Source organism: Notolepis coatsorum (assembly GCF_963971535.1).
Source record: "Notolepis coatsorum genome assembly, chromosome: 1".
Lineage (NCBI taxonomy): Eukaryota > Metazoa > Chordata > Actinopteri > Aulopiformes > Paralepididae > Notolepis > Notolepis coatsorum.
In genome coordinates this window covers 295,357,276-295,382,816 of record NC_140165.1, presented here as the reverse complement: position 1 = coordinate 295,382,816, position 25,541 = coordinate 295,357,276, and the positions used below count along the sequence as shown (strand labels likewise).

At 44.4% G+C, this 25,541-nt stretch overlaps 1 protein-coding gene across 1 annotated transcript in view; it reads right to left on the bottom strand.

Annotated features, from left to right (window-relative positions):
• Nucleotides 1–24,063, bottom strand: part of mtus2b (microtubule associated tumor suppressor candidate 2b) — a gene marked incomplete at both ends in the record, with an annotated part of 65,963 nt that extends 41,900 nt beyond the window's left edge. Inside the window, 3 exons of the mRNA XM_084310448.1 lie at nucleotides 19,506–19,709; nucleotides 21,465–21,648; nucleotides 22,087–24,063. Of these exons, the coding sequence (XP_084166574.1) occupies nucleotides 19,506–19,709; nucleotides 21,465–21,648; nucleotides 22,087–24,063 (2,365 nt within the window). The remainder of the gene's footprint in view (nucleotides 1–19,505; nucleotides 19,710–21,464; nucleotides 21,649–22,086) is intronic.
• Nucleotides 24,064–25,541: the final 1,478 nt, after the last annotated feature.

Sequence of the window (25,541 nt, the reverse complement as noted above, 5' to 3'; positions counted from 1 at the left end):
TACAACTAGGAAGCCTTCACGCTTTGACTCGATGAAACGCCCACATCCATACTTCCGCAATTCGTGACGCGAAGTGGGAGATATCGGGGTCTATAAAAAAATCCCATAATGTCCTAGTAGGAATTACCACTAGGTGACGTGAATGGTTTTTCCCAGTCGGAAGCTGGTTCTTCCGCTTCTTCCCACGTAACGTGAACGCGGCATTAGACGGAAATAAAGGAAGCTGTCATACGTGTGTGTAGTCCTATGAACGAGGAGACCCATGGCTTTCGATGGGCTTTCGAATAAATCTACACTTCCCAGCTCATGCCAGTCCCTGTCAATCATCTGACTTCCAGCGTGAACATCTTTTTTTTAACATTCTTTTCTGGATCATATCTCACAGGTCGAACAAACCTGAACTTTATTGTCATACAATCAAATCTAGTTAATTTCTTTACCTTTCTGTGTTTTTCAAAAAACAACAGGGCTTTTGAGGTGATGAAATCACTGCACCCAGGCAGCAGTGGTTCGGCAAAAAAAATTCAGAGTATATTTCTGCTTAGAAAAAGAAAATGTCTAATTTTATTAAAAAACATTTTCTCCATGTGGTAAATACACAGGTCACAACCTATTTACAGGAAAGTTTTGGAGTTGTATTTGGAGTGTATTTTGTGACTGTTGGGAACTAGGCTACACTGGCACACCTACTTCCTGTGAATGACGCTAAGCTAGGCTAACTGTGCGGCTGTTCACTAAGGCTGCGGTTAGACTTTCGTTTCGTTTTCAGATGAGTTTCGCCGCAACGTAGCGGGAGGCGAGTCACACTTTCGTTTTGTCACCTGAGCACAGTGATGTAGTACACTGCCAAAGCAGTAGGTGGCAGTAGGTGGCGAACATGAAGGCAATTTTCAACCAATCAGAACTTGAATGTGCCAATACACTTCCTGCAAAGAAAATGTCAACAAGGCGGGCGCCGCCATCTTTGCCTATTTACCCAATGAAGCACTTCTTTTTCAGCAAAGTGTAATAAAAGTGCAATAAACAAAACGGATACATTCACTGTGTGTTCTGCCTCTCATTTGGTGATGAAACAAAACTAACATCAACACAAGTGACCACCAAGAGCGGATAGTTTAGTCTCAAAAAGGATCGGCAAGGATTGTTAGCTACATTGTTAGCTACATGCTAACGTGACTGGAATATGCCAGTATAACAGTATAGCATTGTGGCTGGAAGCTAACGCTAGCTCACGTTAACCACCCAGCACCAAACTGATGATATCGGGAGCTATCAGTAGCTAGATAACATTAGAGACAACGCTGTGTGTATTAAACAAAGGTGAATAGATGACTGGGCCATTTTGTTTAATGCTTGTTAAGATTGAAAGAGGAGCTCTGAGCTAACAGGGTCTGATAGCTAACGTTAGCCAGCTGCTCATGCAATCGGTAATGCTAGCAGAATGTATGGATGTAAACTTTATTTAACATATTGCATAATGGGTACAATACAATACGGCTCAATACAAACAATTGTTAAGGGAATGCAGACTGTTGTAGCTTGGACTGGGGTCCTTATAACAATAACGACAACACATGGTAGCTGCAGCTATTTGGGACAGCTCTGTTGCTGTACAAAATAACCTCTAAAACACTGCTAGAATACACAAGCAGTTAGGGTGCGCTGTGTTAATGTTACAATGTACAGTAGCGCGAAATAACATTATGAATAAAACGCCCGAAATAACATAACGTTACAATGTACAGTTGACAGCTGGGCTGTGTTAACGTTACAATGTACAGTTTCTGACAGCTGGGCTCGCGAAATAACGTTATGGCATTATGCTCGGTGCTGCTCGAGGCAGGAGAGATGAGGCGGGGCATGGGGGCTGCTGCTGCTCGGGCTGCTGCTCGAGACAGACAGACAGACAGCCCAGACTGGAGAGATACACGGTGCTGCGCGCGGGCTGCTCCTCGGCCGCTGCTCGGTGCTGCTCCCCGAGCTCGAGACAGACAGCCAGACAGGAGGGATATACATGGTGCTGCGCGCGGGTAGGTTACACTGCAGTCTGACAGTCTACTGCGCATGGGCGTTGAGCAACAACGGCTCCGCGCAGATTACACGACTGTTGTCGGCGAGTTTTGGCGCTACTCCAAAACGGAAAACACAATTTAGCGTTTTCAGTAGGGCCACAACGTATCCGCCAAAAACGGCATTTCTATGTAAAAGGGACAGCAAACGTATTCAAAAACGTATAAAAACTAGCACAAAAACACTGTGTGTAACAAGCACTAAGCCTAATGCATGCACAGAGAAGAAAATGGTATGTATATGCTTGTCTAACTCCTAAGGGTAGATGGCAAATAAGCTAATTTCCCAAAAGGTTAGCGTGTTCCTTTAGAATAGAATAGACTTTTAATTGTCATTGCACACAAGTATACAACGAAATTTCAGGGGAGCTCCCACAGACCGTAGTACAATATATACATACATGAAACACATAACACTGTACATATAACAGAATATTTTAAATAATAAAGTGCATGATGGACGATAACATAGTGGTTTATCAAGTCCAGGTAAATGCATGGTGCACGTGAGGGGACAGTCAATGAGAGTTTAACAGTCTGACTGCTTGGGGGAAAAAGCTGTTCATAAATCTTGTACTCTTGGCATGTATGGACCGGTATCTCCTCCCTGAGGGAAGGAGCTGAAAGAGGTGATGTGCTGGGTGAGACTGGTCCTTGATAATACACTTGGAGCGGTGGAGGCAGCGGGAGGTGAAGACGGAGGTGATGTTTGGTAGAGGAGTCCCGACGATCCTGCCTGCCGCCTTCACCACCCTCTGTAGAGCCTCTTGCTCTGCCTTTGTGCAGCTGGAGAACCACACAGACACACCGTAGGTCAGCACACTCTCAACCGCACAATGATAAAAGTTGACAAGGAGATTTCGTGGCAGGCCAGCCTGCTTCAGCTTCCTTGGGTAGTATAGGCGTTGCTGAGCTTTCCCGATCACTGAGGCGGTGTTGGTGCTCCAGGACAGGGTCTCACTCACACTGAGACCCAGGAACTTGAACTCAGTGACCCTCTCCACTACCTCGTTGTTGATGAGCAGAGGGGAGTGGTCAGGCCTTGATCTTCTGAAATCCACTATGATCTCTCTTGTTTTCTTTATGTTGAGCGCCAGGTTGTTGTTGTCACACCAGGCTGTAAGGTCTTCCACCTCCCTCCTGTAGGCAGACTCATTGTTGTTTGTTATGAGACCCACAACTGTGGTATCGTCTGCGAACTTGATGATGTAATTGGAGGGGTAGGAGGGGGAACAGTCATGTGTGAGCAGGGTGTACAATAATGGGCTGAGTATGCAACCCTGCGGGGCGCTGGTGCTGAGAGACAGGGTGGACGAGGTGTAGTTGGAGTTTGCTGATGAGTTTACGGGGGAGTATAGTGTTGACTAGCCCATTGCAAAATTTTATCAAATTGTGGCTACTTTCTTTTAAAATGCAAGACTGTAGGTGATGGGATGACCTGAGCCTTATGATATAACATAGCTAACATAATAACATACCTAAAACTTGAGAGACTTAAATACTCCACCAGGGGCTCTACCCAGAAATTCTTCCAAGTTTGGCAGCCATTCCTGGATTATTTCAATCTAAAATTCCCGGCAGAGGATGCTCAGGCATAGGATAGGCAATTTCTATATGGCAAGTGACAACCTCTATGGGAACAATGCAATTTTTCTTTGATTATTTTTACTATTTTTATTTTATTTTTGTCTACTTTATTTTTCATTTTTCATTTATTTTAGGTATTGTGCAGTTATATGTAGTCATGTATTGTATGTATGTTTGTACGTATGTATATAATGTTGTTGAATGTTTAAAAAACCAATAAAAACAATTTAAATAATGATGTAACATAGCACCTCCGTTTTGAGATAATAATTGACCATATTCACACGGCAGCCATTTTGCTCTTATGTCATGCTCAGTTTGGGTTCCTTTCCACCCTGGGTGGCCGTGTGCCGTGTGATTATGGTCAACAGCAACTTACACATGACAGAAATGTAAATTGCGTTTCTTGCTCGGCAAGCTTTCAAAATTCACACCAACAACCGTGGTACACCATGATGATACAACCGTACCAGCCGGCTTTGGCCAGGTTGTGAAAGATGGCTGTCTCAGCCCGGGTCCAGACAGGTTTGCCAGGTTCTAAAGACAATGGAGACACTCACAGTGTGCCAGACAGGCCACAGCATGGCAAAACCTTGGCTAGTGGAGACAAGCCATTAGTAATTAAGTCTGATCATTATCAGTTGGACATTGTATGTACAGTAGGACGTTCTCTTTTGTGGCGTGTGGAGATCAGCAGACTCACTAACTAACCTGGATTGTGGTTTTCCAAAACTATAAAATCCATCACAGCAAGCAGAATTCTAGATGAAAGGAACTAAATTATTCTACAATACTAGTTATTTAGTATTACGCCTCTAGCTAATTGCAGAAATTAAAGGCTTTGGTTAATAGACAAACTGAGACTGCAGGAAACAGAAGTGCCGCAGTAGAACGACAAATGAATCCTGGTTTTCAAGGTGTTCCTGGTTGATGACCTCCCCCTGCAGAGAACGCCATGCATCATATTACATTTTAAGGGATTCAAACTGTCTTAACAGAAGATTCCAGCGGCATACACAGGAGTTTCATCATCTCAAATGACTATCTAAATGGGGGGGGGGGGTGCAAACCTGATCTTTGACTGCTTGTCATGAAATATTCAGCTCTGACACTTCAATCAATAGCAGTATCTTAAGTGCTGACATATTCTGATGGGGAATTCTATACTCTCAATGAGCTGAACACATGAAGAGAAGAAATGACACGTTTGTGCCCTTGAATTAAAATAACATCATTCAGGGTGGAGGCTGATAATGGCAACACAGAGAATTATGTTTAAATCTGCAATAACTGTTTTCTGACCACTAGGGGGCTGTGAGTCACTACTGTAAACACTAACTAACACAAAAACTAAGCCTCTTCATGTATAAAATAAGAGATTTGCTGGAAAATGTTAATGTTTTTCTGCATGGATTGCAAGATTTCAACTACAATACCTACAACTCTCTCTTGGGTAATTCCTGGTTGTTAAAGGTAGAATCTGTAATGCAGTCAAACAGTGACCTATAGGCAAAATAGCCTATTTTTGTTGTGGTCTGACGTGTGGCAGCAGTAGCAACCCCTCCTCTATACCCACTGAAATCCTACCCACACATCAGACAAAAAACAAAAACGTAAACAAAGTGCAATACCAAGAGGGGGTCTTTTTCCTAGAGGTCACTGTTTGACAACGTTACAGATTCTACCTTTAAACAAGGTAGGTAAATACTTCACCTACAAACACACTACTGTTCAGACAGCACAGTATTGATGTAATGTAATTCACTAAAAAAGTTTTCTTTTTTGTATGCATATGTTTATAAAATAGGGACAGATCTTCTCAACAATGAAAATAAATGATAACTTGATGCACCAGATGGTTTGTTACACAGAACCATCTGAGAAGTCGTCCTTGGAAACTGTTTGGAAAAAGGGACAGGCACTTTCAAAAAATACTTGCCAGGTGATTGGATAAACCCCCATCCAATTACCGTCTATCATGTTCGAACTTCAACCAATCAGATCAACAAACCATATGATATAAGAGGAGAGGGCTGAAGAGGAAGCTAGCTATGTAGTTTGCCATCTTTGTGAAGAATACGAATACCAAAAAAAGATTTGATTCAAAGCAGGTAGCAAACGTCACACCACGCCCATACTGTAGCTGCCAGTAGTTCCTCATAGGTTGCTGATTGGCCAGAACCACTGTGGTTCAGCCACAAGCGCATAACCTGGATAGCTTTCAGATAGCTTTCTACTAAACGCACAGAGGAAATTAATTTGGTATCTATCTTCTTGTCTGACTCTGGAGAACACGGAGAACAAGTGCATTTCCCATAATGTTAGCATGTTCCTTAATTTACAGCTCAATTAATTGATGAAGATGGAAATATAGCAGTAGGAATTGCAATAGGGATTGCAATTCTTTCATCTCCATCATTTTATCGAGATAAAATGAACACAAGGATTCAGTGTCCTCCGATGACATCACTGGAGGACATATTCAAACTCATTAGCTCTCAATAACTGTCAGACTAAATGCAAAATGGTTTACAGTTCATGTGCAAAATAAATCAGTATTGCTTTTTGGTCAAGAGTCCCTTTAAGTACAACATCCACAGTACCAGCCCGATCTCACTTAAAATATGCAAATAAAGTACCACGAACACAGGAAAAAAGGTACATAATGTACGTTATGTTACAGCCATAAGTAATATATTTACGTATTGTAATTTATTAAAAAAAAATTGCCCTAACCTTAAACCCAATTTTTTGACCATATTTGTTAAGCGAATGTTAAAACTAACCTTAACTCTAACTATAATCATAGTTAGATAGTGGCGAGGACATTTGCCCACGACTGCAATGATTGTTGGTTCAACTTGTGACATTTGTTTTGGACTTTTGGCGATATACATTTACATTTACATTTAGTCATTTAGCTGACGCTTTTATCCAAAGCGACTTACAAGTTCTGTACGACAAGCCATCAGGAAGAGCACAACTCTATCAGCTGAGTAACAATGTTCATCAAAGTGTTGAGTGCTACAGTGTAGGTTAGTTTATTAGGACAAGTGCATGACAGTATGGTTAGTTAGGGTTAGATTATTTTTATTTTTTTTTTTTTTTTCAGATAATGGTTGAAGAAGTGAGTCTTTAGTCGACGGCGAAAGATTGGACGTGTTTCGGCTGTCCTAACTGGGGTGGGTAGTTCATTCCACCATTGTGGGGCAAGGACTGAGAATAGGCGACTTCTCTTTGATGACCCTCCCGGAGCTTGGATAGGAGTAGGTCTGAGGCGGCCAGAAGATGCAGAGCGTAGGGGTCTTGAGGGTGTGTAGTTAGAGACCATTGACCGGAGGTAGGCGGGAGCAGTTCCCTTTGCCGCACGGCAAAGGGATACGTAATATACGTAAATATATTACATGGCTATAACATAATGTACATCATGTACCCTTTTACCTGTGGTTGATTAGTACTTTATTTATGTTTTCTGATGAGACTGTGTTGCAACAGTATATACAGTATCTCATAGTACCTTGTGAAATAAGCTTTCACTATCTTCCACTGACATCCAAGCTCACACTCACGCAACAACACGCAGGTGAGGGGGGGGGGGGGGGGGGGAGGGAACCCATCATCTTCTAAATAAACAGAAATCATACAGACAATTCTGCTCTGAGGTTTAAAGTTACATTTCTTTTGTGGTTCTTCAGTGAACCAAGTGTCATCCCAAACGAGGCAAGGCACACAAGTATAAAGAAGCGACGCCGTCATTAAGCTTGACATGCCCTGAGCTTGTGTTAAATCTCAGCAAGCTCCGCTGGGAGAACAATAACTCTATAATCTTGTAGCTGGGGGAATGTATTCATCTGGGAGATCGAGCAGCACACGTTTTCACCCGAGGCGCCCCGTAGAAATGGAATGCAGAGGCGAGAAAGAAGCTGATTGGCCGACGAGGGCGGTGGGTGACTCTCATTGGTAAATGAGAGTACATCAATGCATGTTTCTACCCAGAATATTATGCGAACCCACCCCCCTGCTGTGAGCAGCGATCAGCACCAGATAACAAGAGCCTTCTTCTCCCATCGCTGATTCAAGTGGAGAAAATACACAGTCCAGGGAAACCTAATCTGCTTGACGACAAAGTCATTTTATCATCATTAATAACCATAAAGAGTATTTATTCGTCGGTAGGTCTCCCCAAGCTGCAGATTCCTCACACCTCACATCAATGTTGAAATTAATCCCTCTCTATATCGAAATAGGAATCTACATGTATCAATGTTTTAAAGAGGATGGTGGCAACATGGTGAGTGGTGAGCTTAGATTGAATCTATGGATACTGTAGATCAGTGGCTGTGGTAGCTGGTTATACTGTATGCAATATAATATATATGTTATTGCATGACTCTGCACACAATTATGAGCTTTTACACCTACATGAAAAAAATGTCATAGCAGTGTTAACAGTTAGCCAGAAGCTGTATCCAATGGTTTTGGGAAACTGCCCTTTTACTGTGGCAGAATACACAAACTCACCTCAGTTATCCTTTATGAAGGGAGCCGGTTCAGAGACATTGTAGTGTTGCAGACATGAGTTCAAAGACAAGACTTATCGCAGGGATGTTTATTTTCTAAATCAGGGGTCAGCAACCTTTTTGATTCGAAGTGCCATTTTTAATGTTCTTAATGTTAATGTTAATAATCAGTGTGCCATATCAACATTAAGGTTAACATTAACTTAAATTATGACACACCACCTCAAAATGTAAATCTCCAACAGACCTGTAATTCTATTCCATCCATATAGGCAACGTGCATAGCAATAATTTTAATAACTATTTCCCTCTCATAATTATACAAGAGTGCTATACAAGAATGCTGCCGTCTTTATGAGATGCTTGCTTGCCATACCTGGACACATTCAGCCTTGTCTGCCTCATCCTTCTCATGTTAGGTCTCAAAATCGCGTTTAACACTCAATGTTCGGCAAACAACAACAAACTGACCATTCTGATTGGCTCTGACCCTGAAATATCCCTGGTATATCAGTCAACCTACCATAAATAACTGTGAAAGAGGTAACTTGGCATGGGGATGAGAGGACACTTCAACATTTCCAAAAAGTTTACTCTCTTACACACTTGCATTGGCTAAGATACCACATGCCTGTAACACAACGCTAGCATACGAAATTAACAGTGCAAGGAAGGTCAACTGACCCACCAACCCCCGCCCTCTTCTATTGATCCTCCAATCACAATTGTTGCGTCTGAGGGAACTTGACAGGCATGTGATTGATCTGTAGAGTGGGGCTATAAGGGGATGAAATAGTCTGTTTGCATTATTCTAAGCTAAAAACGTACCTATTCACCTATTCAGACTTTTGATACACGCTGCTGCTTGGACTCATTGCATCCAGACTGTGATTATTGTAGATTTTATTGGACTTTTACTCTGTTTATTCTATTTTACTCTGTCTATTCTATGCTAATGTATGTCTATTTTATTGCACTGCCTTTTATGCATTGCTTTTATTTTGCACGATTCCCAATACAAGTGGGGCCTCAGATCCTGGAGGTGGGTGGGACCTGTGCAGGAACACCTCTTGGGGTTGGACTTTTTAACACAGACATCTATCACAATCCTTTTTATAGATTTTAATGACAGAAATCTATTACAATATTATCTTAATTTAATTTGTTGTTATTATAAATGGACTGAACTCTAAATACTAGATAGAAGTTAACCCTTCGTGGCATAGTAGAGTATGTACTCTTAGAATGTTTTCATATTTAAGTACAATTGCTTCACTTGAGTTAAACGGCGAACCGTTCCTGAGTACACATGAACCGTACTGGAGAGAAAGTATTTTCAAGTGGACCTGGGCCGCGGTTCATTGGCCCCGAGTACGGTACACAGAGTTCACACTAATCAAACCAACTGCACTTTGGGGTCAAGTGTACTCGAATCCAGGCGTAAAGGGCCTCTTAGGCTGATGTTCAGACTGCCAGGCCAAATCAGTTTTTTTGAGAGAGATTGTATCCACATCGATTTTTAGAAAGTCTGGACAGAAAAAAAACCCACATGAAATGTAATTGTTGCAAATCTGATCCGGACCACACTTGGAGGTGGTTGGAAATGCGATTCCAATGGGATTTCAACAGATGTGTCTCAGTCCAGATCACTCAGTGTCTTTTGCATCACAATGCGACACCCAACGGCGATTGGACTGGACACACAAATCCAATCCGATCACTTGCCAATAAACAGTGCGGACAGTTAAAGATCTGCCAGCAGTCTGAACAAAGCCTTAGTGGGCTCCCAGTCTGCTAAAAGGAGGGGAACATTGCATATACCAGCCGTGGTGTGTAATATGGTAGGGCTATAGTACACTTCCCCCTCAGGAACTCTAGCAGTCACAACATGTGTTATGACTAGTGGATTCCTAGTGAGTGTGGTAGTATGGAAGCATACGGCAGCAGAGCACAGCGCTGTCTGAGCCAAGGGCCTGGGGGGGGGGGGTAAAGCACCACCAAGCAAGCAGTCGAGACAAGCATGTATCAACTTGAGACAAATTCACAAGTTAGTATATAATTCATACCTTGTTTTTTTTTTGACAACACGTCAAACCCACCTCGTCAAATTCACTTCTAGAGGTTTTCTACTAAGTCTACATCCGTGGACTAGAAACTGAGCACAACAACACAGCAGTGTGATAAAAGACAGGCAGACTTACACGGAAGCAGTCCCTCATCCTCATCATCCTCATCATCATCATCCTCCTCATCATCATCACCAGGAGTGGTCACTCTCTGAAGGACCAGTGTGAGAAAGGGTACAAAGTAACCCAGCAAGGTGTACATTGGAGCCGGCCACGCAGTTGCCCGTTAATGAAGAAGAGAGAGGAGCTAGAGACCATTATCCACTATCTGACTACAGTGAGAGGGTCTGTGGAGAGAAGACTTGCTGGAATGTAGTAGCAGCTAGCTTATGCCCGATAGGCAACGCAAAATCCCTGGTCCCCTGGCCGTGTCTTCAGCCAAACACAGTCAACAGGCACGTTATCTTGTTCCCCCCCCCCCCCAATGTCCTTTCGAAACACGCTTTAGCTGCAAGGACTTAAGACTCGTTCACAGGCCGTAGATTATAAATAGTAGAAGCGACACAGTGAGGTAAAGTATAAGACTGAGGAGGATGGGGCTGCCACACCCTGCATAACAACAGCTGTTCTCTTCTTCTCCCTCGGTCTGAGGTTAGTAGACATGGCTTCTAGGCCAGTAGGGCTGCCGGGTCTGCGGTTCAAAATACGATGGGAGCAGTAAAAGTGTCTGGCAGTGAAAGGCGCCGCACGAGAGCCGGCAGCTGTCCCGAGGCGGAGAACAAATTAATGTGGAGACACTTGAGCAGAAGCCAGTATTAACCCGTCAACGTATATGCCGCTCAGAGTCGCCACGGACACATCGGTCGCCGCGCCTACAGTAGCGTGGAGACATTGTCACCAGCATCTTTAGGCAAAAACACAGCAGCACCAAAGGGAAAATGGCTGACTATAGCAATGACACGGTACCGTAAGTTGTACATCATAACCACTGTTGGGTCGTTTCTTTTGGGGGATTATCTATTATGGATGGTTTTAGACACTTGAAGAAATCTGACACTGACCTCTAACAAATTCAGTTAACAAAGATGAATTTATATTTGTGGTCGCAGAGAGCTGATGATGTGCCACTCGGTTGTGGATCGATATGAATTCAATTGAAATATAAGCTCTAGACCATTTGTTGCTCTTTATTGTAGATCAACTGAGATACACAGTAAGCTCTATACCGTAAGACTGAGACGGTAAGCTATATCGGGCTGTCTCAAATTTGGCCTTTTTGAAAGCTTTTAGATTGATTGCCTCGTGCCGGGATCAGGTGAAAACTGATGGAGGGAGCCGATAGAGGAGTATCTTTTTATGGAACCTCTTAGCACATTTCAGATTCAGCACTTGCAGTGTACCTGCAAGCCGGTAGGAATTGAGCAGATCTAATTGTAAGCTAAGGAAGACTGCACTAGCCTGCATGGGTGGAGCCAAGAATAGACTGGAACACGTATAAGATACATGCATGTAACAAAACCTTTTATAATAAATATATATATGTTATATATGTATTGTATGTATTGTATGTATATATATATAGTAGATGCCAAGTGATGGCTGTGATATATAAAAGACTTGGCCACCAGTGACCCACCAGAGGCAGAGTGATTTTCATGATTGGATCACACATTTAATTGCATAATTTTCTTAATAAAAGTCTGTGCACCCTATTTCAAACCCAATACCAGGAAAATAAAATAAAAACTTAAAATGACAATATTTCGAATTTGGATTGAAACTAATTTATAATACTTTTTAGATGCTTACTATTATGTACAAGATACCCTAAATTACATAGTTAGAAGGATTTGGGTTTCTGATGGCTTTAATAGGACATTCAACTTACCAGTCAACATACAGTATAACAGACCTTCATATATACATTATGAAGATATTTGAAAAAGTCTGTCTGAAAAAGTCCACCATTATCCCTGTACCCAAGAAATCCACGCCTGCTTGCCTCAACGACCATCGCCCTGTAGCTCTCACCTCCATAGCCATGAAGTGCTTTGAGAAGCTAGTGAAGGGCTACTGTTCCTCTGATTGGCCGCGACCCCCACGTGACCCGCCCCCCTATCCACCGCTCTGCCGCTGCCGCGCGCGGCAGAGAGCGGCCGCGGACTCGCTCGCTTCCTCAATTTATACTCATGGAAGTATTGACTGAATGAATGAATTAATGAAAACTTTATTTAACAGATTGCAGAATGGGTACAATACAGTACGGCTCAATACACACAATTGTTAAGGGGATGCAGACCTGAGAAAGACGTTTGTCTTGTTTACATCAGGGTCCCCCATTTTCAATTCATATAGAACGACTACGCCGTAACAAATCATTAAAAAAATATACCGTTAACTGGAATATGTTGTGCCTTTACACATATGTTGGATTATGTAATTGGTTTGTCATGACAAACAAATAAAACAACACACAGTGACTGCATGTAGTCACTGTGTGTTGATGTTGTAGCCACCTCCTCCGCGGCAGGAATACTAAGCTCCCCCTTAAGCTCCAGGGCCCTCATTCATCAATAGTGTGCGTAGAACATTTCTATTTCCACGCGTAAGCACGGAATGTAGAACTAGTGTACGCACAGGGAAGTCGGGATTCATCACACGGTGCGTAAGCAGGCTCTATGCTCCTCCGTGTTGATGAATACCACTTTGTTCTACCGTCAATGCTCGTGCATGATTATCCATATATGGTCATGAAAATGAGGAAACACCCCCCATGGGATGTGAAATAATGGACTGACCCGAGCGGGACTCTGAGAAACTCCACGAAGATTGTTCACTGCTGTCGAACCAAGAAGACACTATCGCGTATTATGGGATAAATAAAAGGCGGACTCGTAAACGGTGATGTCAGATATCAACGGCTCCCTAAGACCATTGCTGCAATTCTGCCTGGACAGCTCAAAATACTAATAAAGACCGTTCGTTGACCACTGTTTGGCGTTGGTTGTGTGTCATTATAACCGTGCTGTAATATGAATGCCTTTATTAGTTGTGTTCGATTGGCTATATGATTTTTAGAGGCATCTATTTTGTTGTCGGCTAATAAAGACCGCGCTGGAATATGACTGCCTTTTCCCGTGTTGTTTGATTAATACCCAGGGATTAAAGTTCTCCTCAATTTTATTCCAAATCGCGATGGATCTCCCGTCAATTTTCTACCTGCTGCATATGATTTCTAGAGGCATACTACAATCTATTTTGATGTCAGTATTGGGTAGCCTATATAAACAATATAATACGAGAGCATATACAAGAACAATGAATCTCACTGCATGTATGATGTAGCCTGCCTTTCAATACATGAACTTGAATTCCATCATGTTTGTGTGCGGGACTCACAAGGCTGTTGTCACAATGGGTGGTACCGGTGTACAGTAATAATAACAGTCCACACAATATCACGATCCATGCCATAGCCTATGTTCTATTAGGACATGATCTGTGACGACAAATGTTCTAGAATGTTTGATTAAGATATCATACTCTGACAGCATGCCTATGAGCAACAAAAACGCGAACTTGAATCCCATAGTCTGTCCACTATCTGCATGGTGTCATTGCAATGCGTTTTCTATTCTTTCTTATACAGTAAAAAGGGGGAAGAACACTATATTCATATGACTTATTCTGCTTACAGCTTCGAAATTCCACTTGTTTCGTTTAACGTAAAGCCTTTTAAATATAATCAAAACGTTCCCGTGTTTCGGCGGTCTGTGCGCAAAATAATAACGAGTTGAGCTTTATGATTTATGATGAATTGAAAATGGGGGACCCTGATGTAAACAAGACGAAAGTTGGTCTGCATCCCCAATTAACAATTGTATGTACTGAGCTGTACTGTACTGTACCCATTCTGCAATCTGTTAATAAACTTTTCAATCAATCAATCAATCAAGCTACGCGGAGCGCAGTCAGTCAGTAGCCTACACCCCGTATATTCTGATAACGCTATATAAACCATGCTGCATTCATTCTGAGAGAAAGATCTATTATTCCAAATGCTATTTATAGGGTTTTGACCATAATTACACTACTGTTGCTATTTTACAATGAACTATAATGAACTACGGTTCGTACAGAACATGCCAGTGTTATTATGCACAGAAGCTCATTTCCTTGTTGTAATAATATATTCTACCACTGGGCGCCAGGTACGCCTGGTCTGACCTGTGCGTAGATGTAAGCACGGAGTCAAGTTCAAATCGAAATTGATGAATCCCACTCTTTGCTTAGAAATGATCGTACGCACAGGGTAAGCACAGATCTGTGCGTAGAACACGTTGATGAATGAGGGCCCAGGAGAGAGGGGAGAGGCTGAAAACCCGCAGTTCTTGCCCGCCTGATGGGAGCCGAATCCCTGCATCCGATTTGTCTGATGAATACCCCCAAACATGGAGGTCCCGAATGCATGGAAGTATTGATTGCGCCGTAACAAATCATTAAAAAAAGATACCGTTAACTGGAATGTGTTGTGCCTTTACACATATGTTGGATTATGTAATTGGTTTGTCATTACAAACAAATAAAATATTGCGTCGTTCTATATGAATTGAAAATGGGGGACCCTGATGTAAACAAGACAAACGTCTTTCTCAGGTCTGCATCCCCTTAACAATTGTGTGTATTGAGCCGTACTGTATTCTCTCCTTCCTTTCTAAAACACTTGAACGTGCTGTATCCAACCAACTTACTGCTTATCTCTTACAGAATGACCTCCTAGACCCCAATCAGTCTGGCTTCCGGACTGGCCACTCCACAGAAACGGCCCTCATTGCGGTCACAGAGGCACTTCACTTAGCAAAAGCGAAAGGCCTCTCCTCTGTCCTGATTCTCCTAGATCTATCTGCAGCCTTCGACACAGTCAACCATCAGATCCTCCTCGCGGCCCTCGCAGGAATGGGAGTGGCTGGATCTGCGCTGACATGGCTGACATCATACCTCAATGACCGCTCCTACCAAGTGTCATGGAGAGGGACTCTGTCGGCCACCCGCCCCCTCCGGACGGGTGTCCCCCAGGGCTCGGTCCTAGGACCCCTTCTCTTCTCCCTCTACACTAAATCACTGGGTAACATTATCACGTCTCATGGCTTCTCATATCATTGTTATGCCGATGATACTCAACTCTTCCTCTCCTTCCCTCCCTCAGATATCCACGTCTCTGAGCGGATCTCGGCCTGTCTGTCCGACATCTCCGCCTGGATGACGACCAACCACCTCAAACTGAACCTAAGCAAAACAGAATTGCTCCACCTGCCAGCCAAATCCTCCCCCCTGACCGACCTCTCCATCACAGTCGAGAATGCAGCTGTGACCGCGTCGCCGACCGCCAAGAACCTTGGTGTTGTCCTCGACGACCAGCTGAACTTCTCTGCTCACATCGCAGCGACAACCAGAACCTGCAGATTCCTCCTGAGCAACGTCAGAAGGATACGCCCCTTCCTGACAAAAGAAGCCACCCAACTCCTCGTCCAATCAACAGTCATCTCCCGCCTCGACTACTGCAACGCACTGCTAGCTGGCCTCCCGGCCACTGCCACCAAGCCTCTTCAACTCATTCAAAACGCAGCGGCCCGCCTGATCTCAAACCTACCGAAGTCGGCCCATGTCACCCCACTTCTTAGGGACCTGCACTGGCTCCCCATTGCTGCACGTATCCGCTTCAAGGCCCTCGACCTAGCATACCGTGCGGCAAAGGGAACCGCTCCCGCCTACCTCCGGTCAATGGTCTCTAACTACACACCCTCAAGACCCCTACGCTCTGCATCTTCTGGCCGCCTCAGATCTACTCCTATCCAAGCTCCCGGAGGGTCATCAAAGAGAAGCCGCCTATTCTCAGTCCTTGCCCCACAATGGTGGAATGAACTACCCATCCCAGTTAGGACAGCCGAATCCCGTCCAATCTTTCGCCGTCGACTAAAGACTCACTTCTTCAACCATTATCTGAAATGATAAAAAAAAAAAAAAAAAAAAAAAATCTAACCCCGACTAACCTTAATGTCATGCACTTGTCCTAATAAACTAACCTACACTGTAACACGCAACACTTTGATGAACATTGTTACTCAGCTGATAGAGTTATACCCTTCTTGCTGTCTTGTCGCACAGAACTTGTAAGTCGCTTTGGATAAAAGCGTCAGCTAAATGACTAAATGTAAATGTAAATGTACCCATTCTGCAATCTGTTAAATAAAGTTTTCATTCATTCATTCATTCATTCATTCAGTCAATACTTCCATGCGTATAAATTGAGGAAGCGAGCGAGTCCGCGGCCGCTCGCTCTGCCACGCGCGGCAGCGGCAGAGTGGTGGATAGGGGGCCGGGTCACGTGGGGGTCGCGGCCAATCAGAGGAACCCGGAAACCGAATTCCTTTGTGGAAGCGATACACGCGGCCAGGTGGTGTCAGGAGAACAGCCTCTCCCTGAACGTCAGCAAAACAAAAGAGATGATTGTGGACTTTAGGAGGTCGGGGGCCAGGGACTACAGCCCCCTCAGCATCGACGGGGCACAGGTTGAGAGAGTGAACTGTTTTAAGTACCTCGGAGTCCACATATCCGAGGACTTGACATGGACCACACACATTGACAGTGTAGTGAAGAAGGCACGGCAACACCTCTACTTCCTTAGGCACCTAAGGAAGTTCAAAGTGTGTCAGAAGATCCTCAAGAACTTCTACTCGTGCACAATAGAGAGCATCCTGACTGGTAACATCACCTCCTGGTTTGGGAATAGCACCGCACAAGACCGCAGCAGACTACAGAGAGTGACCCATTCAGCCGAACGCACAATTGGAGGTGGGCTTCCCACTCTCCAGGACATTTATAACAAGCGTTGCCAAGGCTAAGAGAATAATCAAAGACTCTAGTCACCCAAACAACTGCCTCTTTGAACTGCTGCGGTCAGGCAAGCGCTACCGGAGTCTCATGGCCAGTACAGAGAGATTCAGAAGGAGCTTCTATCCTCAAGCCATCAGGATGCTCAATGACAATGACACTATGTAACTAACAACCCATCATCTCTACACTCACTGCACACACATCCACATGTACACACTCACTTTATTTTTTTTTCTTCTTTTTTTTCTCCTTTTTCCTCCGTTTTTCTCCCATCCCAATGTTAGTCGTTATGCCAATTCCCAATCCCCTTCCTGGTCGCTGCACACCTACCCCCTAGAGTCGGTCTGGGAGAGTGGAGGCTATCACATGCTTCCTCCGGAATATAAAAAACGTGCTTCAGGAAGGGAACTTTTTTTTGTAGCAGACTTTATTTGCCAAGCTTGTGAGAGAACGCAGAATACTTTGTTTAAAACCAAGCTGTAATCTGCATCTATGTCATCTGTATTTAGGTAATGAAATGTAATGTAATAATGGAACATTGCAACAGTATCTTTTGGTGTCTTATAAACCCACAAGAGTTGGGCACTCTGTGTGCATGACATTCAAATAAAATAATCAATCAATCAATCATATACCCTTGCCCATATCCATAAACGTGACCTTGTGAACAGGGGCATGGTGAGTGGAGAGGCAGCCCCCCCCCCCCCCCCCCCCTCGTGCATATTGCATACTCCAGGGGTTCCCAAACTTTTCAGGCCGGGGCCCAGAAAATAAGGCGTCAGAGAGCCGCGGCCCAATGCACATCGTCTGGCTTTTTTTTTTTTTTTTTTTTTTTTGCCAGGCGACCGATTTTTTAAGCCAAATATCACTTCAATCCTATTAAGTTAGTTCAAGTTAGTTATTCATTTATATGTGCTATTTATGAGAGGGCTAACTTGTTGCAAAATAATAATGATAATAATAATAGCCTCATTAAAATACTATTGTTGCTTCGGTTGTTTTCAGCGTTTTATGTGCATAATCTGTTATTTAGTTTGAAATGTTCGTTGAAATAAGTAGATTTTTCGTTTTTGTTTATTTATTAAGTTAATATAAAACCATATAGTCACATTTTAGAATACAATAGAATAGAATTTTAGAATACAACTAGAAACACTGTCCTGGCCTGCTTCTAAGTTCAGTGGCCTGACAAAAAAAAAATAAAAAAAAAAAAGTTTATTTTTATTTTTATTTTTTTAAATCATCTCGCGGCCCACCCGTGGCTGCTCGCGGCCCACCTTTGGGTCGCGACCCCGACTTTGGGAACCACTGGCATACTCATTCAATCACACGGCAGCATGGTTTATCATCCCATCACGTATTCAGCCTTTGCCCTGTCATCCTTTCTTACACGCGCCAATTGATGACTTGCATCCTTACTTGCTGTTGGAGGTCAGGTTCGATTACGTTGGACATCCCTGTGCACACAAGAAACACTTGTCTAGAGAGAGGGGGGGGGGTGCTGCCCCCACTCACAATAACAGTACTGAAAAGTCTCAGGAACATGTCTGTGGTCTAAATAACGCTTACAGCTGCTTAACTCAGTATTACTGCCTCACATTACACTGGTCTGACACTCGGTCGGACACTCATTTCACTTCCTATGCTGCCAAACCTTGATATGGACATGTAAATAACGTATATAGGACTGTATGTTATATATTGAGTGATGTGTTCATTCTACGTCTCGCACCGGCCTGTGCGGTCCTACTCTCCCGGTGCCGTGCATGTCAGTGAGCAGAGTATACTGTGATATGCTATGTGCACCATAGCAGATCCCTGTGCATTCCATGCACTGGCGAATGGAAATCGTTGGGATTCATTACGATGCTCCTCTCCTCTCCCTACTGTAAACGATGCCCCAGGGAGCTCGGTGAGTCTGCGGTGGGCGGAGTCACGGGATGTGATCCAGATAGATTGTGATGAGGGTGGTGGACGGTGTAATGAAATCAGAGGGCGGGTGTCGACGTTTCTTATCAGGCGCTTTGTGGTACAGCGGCCTAAAGTGCATACGATACTGTAGACGTCATCACGAGTTCAGATACAGAATGTCTCATACTGTATGTTAGTTACATGCCATCCTCTCCATCTCTCTCTCTCTCTCTCTCTCTCTCTCTACATTGTCCATCCTTCCATTGCCCATAGTACTGTCAATAAAACATCAGGCGTGTGTGTGTGTGTGTGTGTGTGTGTGTGTGTGTGTGTGTGTGTGTGTGTGTGTGTGTGTGTGTGTGTGTGTGTGTGTGTGTGTGTGTGTGTGTGTGTGTGAGTGATACAGTAATGCGTCTGTATGATGTAGTGGCTGGAGACGGCAGCAACGGGTGACTTACGCTGGGAGGGCGGACAGGGGTCACTGTGGGTGCTGTCGGTGGACTGGTTGCTGGACACCGAGGAGATGCTGGAGCTGCGGGCGAAGCCGAAGGAGGCCAGGCGGGCGGGCGGCAGGGCGGAGAAGCCCGGGGGTCGCAGGCCCGACTGGCCCTGTTTCATCAGCATGGCTTTGGGGCTGGTCTCTGGGGCCGTCCGTCTCTGCTCTGAAGGAGAGATGTGGGGGACAGCAGGCTGAACGGTACCAACAGATAAGACACGTTCTCTCATTCTCAATCACGTCGCTTTGTGTGAGATGGACTCGGGACGTATGTCTGTGGTTCTACAGTACCTGTACATGCTGAATATACTGTGAGTTGTTGCGTGCATTTGTATCTCCCTAGGCAAATTCCTGTGCATTCCTTGCGAATAAAAATCTGATTCTGAAATGATATTACCTCGTGATACTGTAGGAGTTCATCCAACTGACCCTTCCCCCAAGAGACATTCCATATCTTTGCCTCTTCATTTGGACCATTGCTAAGACCCTTGCCAGCTCCGTGCTGAGATACTGTACGGTAATGATCGCGGTCACGTGCCCCCTTGACATCTGTTCTCTGATGAGAAACCATTAAAAATGCCCAAGTGGTTTTTCCCTCCGATGGAAACGACAGTAGTCTGGTTCTATGACAATGGTAGTCTGGTTCTATGACCCGGAGGAAGGGATCTAGTGATCTAATCTATTGTGAGGTAAAAAGTCGCTATATAATGATGCATAATTATCCCATTTAAAACCCACCTCAAAACCCACCTGTTTAGGCAGGCGTATGTCACTCTGATTTAGTTTTAAATTTGATTGCGATTGTAAATGAACTGTTTTTAATTGTTGTACGGCGACCTTGAGTCACCTGAAAGGCGTCTTATATAAATAAAATGTATTATTATTATTATTATTATTATTATTATTATTATGAGTCAGATAATAGTCTCACATACAATACAAAAACTTGCTGGGAGGAAAAAACCAACATAATAAAGTTGATCCAATCCAGATTAATCCAAACCGACACCTCATGAGGAAGCTGACGAGATTATGACCACGATTGTCAGTCAGTGGGAGAAATACGAGATGCCGTTTGGCAGAATATTTAAGTGACACGGCTGTCGAGGGCTTCGCACTTCAGAGCACGTGTATGTGTCAAAAGCCAAACCTCATACATAATAAGGAGCTGAAAATGATTTCGGTACATTCATCCAATAGCTCACATGTGATGCAGACATTTATCCTGGAGCTGGATACCAGGCAGAGGGTCGTGCATGAGACGCCAGAACAGGCAGGGAAATCCAAGAAATCCCTGGATGGATGGATTTCTTTCACTAAATGGATTGCACCACATTAGAAGAAACATATGTCTGGTCCTTTTATTTCAAGAGCATGTCATAGCTGACAATACGCTCTTGGGTCTCTAGTTGAAGTGGACAGACACTGCCAGGCCCTGTGGGCTTTACACATGCTGTCACCACAGCTATCAGATAAGACACTAATAGATGAAATTAACATCATCGGCAAAACTGCCATTTTCCTCTTCCTATGAGCCCAGACTAACAAAAACACAGCACACTCTGACAGCATATGATATAGGATGGACGAAAAGAAAGACAGACAGAAAGACAGACAGACAGACAGGCAGACAGAAAGACAGACAGACAGGCAGGCAGGCAGGCAGGCAGGCAGGCAGGCAGGCAGGCAGACAGACAGACAGACAGACAGACAGACAGGCAGGCAGGCAGGCAGGCAGGCAGGCAGGCAGGCAGGCAGGCAGGCAGGCAGGCAGACAGACAGACAGACAGACAGACAGACAGACAGACAGGCAGGCAGGCAGGCAGGCAGGCAGGCAGGCAGGCAGGCAGGCAGGCAGGCAGGCAGGCAGGCAGACAGACAGACAGACAGACAGACAGACAGACAGAGCAAGCTATCTCACCTGTTGGGTCCTGGGTGGGCGCTCCGGCTGCCTGAGCAGGCTGACTGAGGGCCATAGCTGCCCTTTGACCTGTCTGGGACACCCTAGTCTTGTTTGTTGGCTGCCTTGCGACAGCCCCTAGGCCCAGCTGAGGTCTGAGGGTCCTGGGGGAGCGATAGAGACTCCCTGCTTCCTGGAGATTGACCTGTGAAGGCCCAAATAAAGTGACAGTTGAACTGCTTTAAATTTTTAAGAGATATTAATGCAGTTTATAATCACTTAACAAGCAATAATGTGATACACTCTTTTCCACATAATGAAACAAACTGAACAATTCTCAATCAAAATAATGAGCCAATAATAATAATAATGAGTCAATAATCTAATTTGACCTTATTTCGATTCAGAAACTCGCTACACCTCCTTGTAATAACAATAATTATATTAATAACATATATTTATAAAAATATATAATATATAACATAAAAATATTATTTAGTAACGGTAATAATAATAATAATAATAATAATAATAATAATAATAATAATAATAATAATAATAATAATAATAATAATAATAATAATAATAATAATAATAATAATAATAATAATAATAATAATAATAACATTACTAAATTTCTCACCTCCTGGAGATATTTGTCAGGCAGCTCTCCATGGAAGCTGTCAGACTTCCCGCTCAGTTTATGGGGACCAGCCTGGCTTGGAGCCTTCACTCCTGGAGCAGTGGTTCCTGGAGGGAGATAGCAGGCCGCCTTCTGCAGCTCTTGACGATACTTGTCGAACAGCAGGTTGGAGGAGCAGAGAACCTGCGTAGCTTTGAGTTGAGCAACGCTGGGCTCTTTGTGAGCCGGTGGACTGGGGTAGGAGGACAACCTAAGTGGGAGGGTGGAGGCCTCGTACGTGGCCTCTGTCGCCAAGGGCTTCACCTGAGGACTCTTACGGATGTAGGTGATGATTTTTGGCCGTACATTTTTGGGCTTATGAGGGGGAGAGGACTGCCTGGCCTCGGGCTCCCTCTGTTGAGAGGGGACAGGTTTGGGGATGCCGCTGCTCACAGACACTTTACTGGGCGGTTTGAGAGAGCTTTGGACTCTCTGAGGGGAGTCGCTGCGCTCCAAGCTGGGGGCCCGGGGACCCTGGACCCTGGCAGGTGAACCAGGGGGTATTTTCTTGGGAGACCAGTTCGTTTTGGGGGACGCAGGGGCCACTGATCGACTGGGGCTTCCCCACGGCCTCCTCCTGTCCAGACTTGAAGGACTGGAGCTGCGGCTGTTCTCAAAAGAACCTTGCTTCTTCAACGTGTTCTCAAAAGAACCCTGCTTCTTCAAAGTGTTCTCAAAAGAACCCTGCTTCTTCAAAGTGTTCTCAAAAGAACCCTGCTTCTTCAACGTGTTCTCAAAAGAACCCTGGTTCTTCAAAGTGTTCTCAAAAGAGGGTTGTTTCTTTAAGGTCTTGTCAGAGGAATTTTGTTCATTTAAAGTCTTATCAAGTGAACCTGGCTTCTTCGTGGCTTTGGGTGATGCGGTAGACGACTGAGTTCCCTTTGTGCCTGTTCTGGGTGAGTTATGGTTCATGTCCGGGGTGTCGTCAGCTTGGGTGCTTTTATCAATCTTCTTGTTGCTTTCGTCATGTGACTGATTTGCAGCCTTGTGTTTGGAGCTGCCTGCTCCATCATTGTCCCCCTTTCCCTCTGATGAAATAGTTTTCTCCAGTTTATATCTCTGGTTGAGGTTTTGCATGTGCTCTTCGGTAACATTACCAATGTGCTCCTTACACATAACAATTCCATTGCTCACTTGTGCTTCTGAAATGGCCTCCTTGGACGGAACCGTTGAATTCCGATTCAGGTCTACGTCTTTCCCCCGTGCTGTGCTTATCCCGGGGGAGAGAGAAGGACGTTGCTCTCTTTGAGCCGCCTTGGTTTCGTCTGAGACACGGTGGCAGGACTGGGAGGCCAGCGTCAGGTCCTCTGAGGCCGTTCTGTGATGGCCGGAGGGGACGTGCCAGGAGTCCGTTGTCTGTGTTCTGTCTGCAGTGTCCAGAGCACTGGCCAAACTTCCCCCAAGACTGGACATGGTGGACAGACAGGACACAAAGACATCAGTTTCAGAGCTGAATTCTGTCCTGGCCACGCAATCGGCTGTTCCTCTGCTCTCGGACATACGAGAGGCACTGGCCTCCTGCTCACTGGCAACTCTTTGGACGCTCTTCCTCTCTTCTTTGTTGCTGCGTTTATACGACGTCAGCCCTGCTGAAGCAGTGGCGCACGATAAGGGCTGATCGCCGAGCTCCTTTTGCTCTCCGACCCCGACGAAGTCCTCCCCGTCTTCGACAAGGTAGGCGTCCAGCTCCTGACACTCCAGCATCTCAAACTCAGCCAGGTCTGGGTCGTCACACTGGGAGTCCGTGCCCCAGATGATGATCTTGTCCTGTTCAGAGGTTTGGGACATTAGCGTGGAAAGGGTGCCAACATCTCCCGTCCTCCCGCCTCCCTCTGTCTGGATGTCATTAGCATTGGCATCACCGTTGCACGCCACACCGGCCTGCTGGTTGTTGTTTGTTGGCTCTCCGTGGATGATGCCCTCTCGCCGCTCACTCATTTTTACAATTTATCTGGCCCTGCAGGAGCAGTTCAAATTCAATCAAGCATCCATTGAAAAGGCCTAGTTTAGCCGCTCGAGGGCCTGGCACTTTGCCGGTTGCACAGAGGAAGGCTAAAAGAAGTTTCTCACATCTCTCTTGGGTTCCTTCCAAATGGATTTGTTCCCATCGGAGGTCCTTGGCCTGTTAGAATGACAAATAAGCGTATGACTTAAGGGCACAAACAATGGCAAATTATACCGTACCATCCATAGTATACTATCTCACAGGCATAATCCTAGGCAAATCAAGAAAAATCACATACAGTAACATTGCAATCTTTGAGTTTAAGCATACAATAGCAATCATTACTGTAGCCATGAGTGAAGTCAGTCTCCTGACAGGTTGTACATTTCTCCAAGAGCTGCGAGGGCAAGTACAGCCTTTTTCAGGTTTTATCATCTAGTAGACATTTCATCCAGCAGGGAATGGATCTTATGGCACCCCACACAGCGATAACCGGCTAACAACTAAACATATTATTGTCAATGGGGACGACAGATTTATAAAACACCAAGATAGTGTTTATGGTTTTGGCTCTCCTCTCCCTCCTTTTTTTCCTATGCACGGCAAATTGGGCCCACTCACTCACGGACGATACGGCAGGGACGTTTTGTAGCATGCACAGTGGTCATCTACTGCATTACCGCCATGGGTCTGCGCAGTTCCCTGCCATCTACTGCATTACTAGCCTCTCCTTCATTCTTTTGGATTTCTTTCTGTCAAACAGTGTTGTTACAACAGGCAGTCAAATCTAAAATGTTCCCTAGCAACAAGCCACGTTTGACTGCAGCGTATCAGAGAGGGACCTTTCCCTGAGGATCTCTCTCTCTCTCTCTCTCTCTCTCTCTCTCTCTCTCTCTCTCTCTCTCTCTCTCTCTCTCTCTCTCTCTCTCACAAGCTCATTAAAGTACACACACACACACCACAGTCTGACTGTACGCACACTGACATGGAATAAAGATGAAATAAAGACACACGATCCAGCACTTTCTCTCCATATCTCGGCGATGGTATAAATAACGAACCTATGTGTTTTAATTTAAATGGTATCACCCGGGGACTTTAACCCCGAAACAAAAGTAGTGTAGTCGGCAAACAATTGCTCTTTATTTGGTTTTACAGTAATCATGCACTTTATACGGTGCAAACCAATTAAATTATTGCTGCCATTCTTAACACTTTCAGTGCCGGCCATGCAGTGCCCCGGAACCCCGTTGCGTGCCACCACCCACTTCAATGACAGAGCTCTCATATTTGCGAACGCACAAACTATATCTTAAATTATGGCTATGTGTCTAATATGACCATCGCTTATCAATGACTTGTTTGCAGTCAACATTGTCGAAACGGATTGTTTTTTCATATGTACATTTCCGTTTTATACCCTTTTGAAAAACGCTCGTTTTTGGAAATTTCCAGAAAATAAAAAAGATTC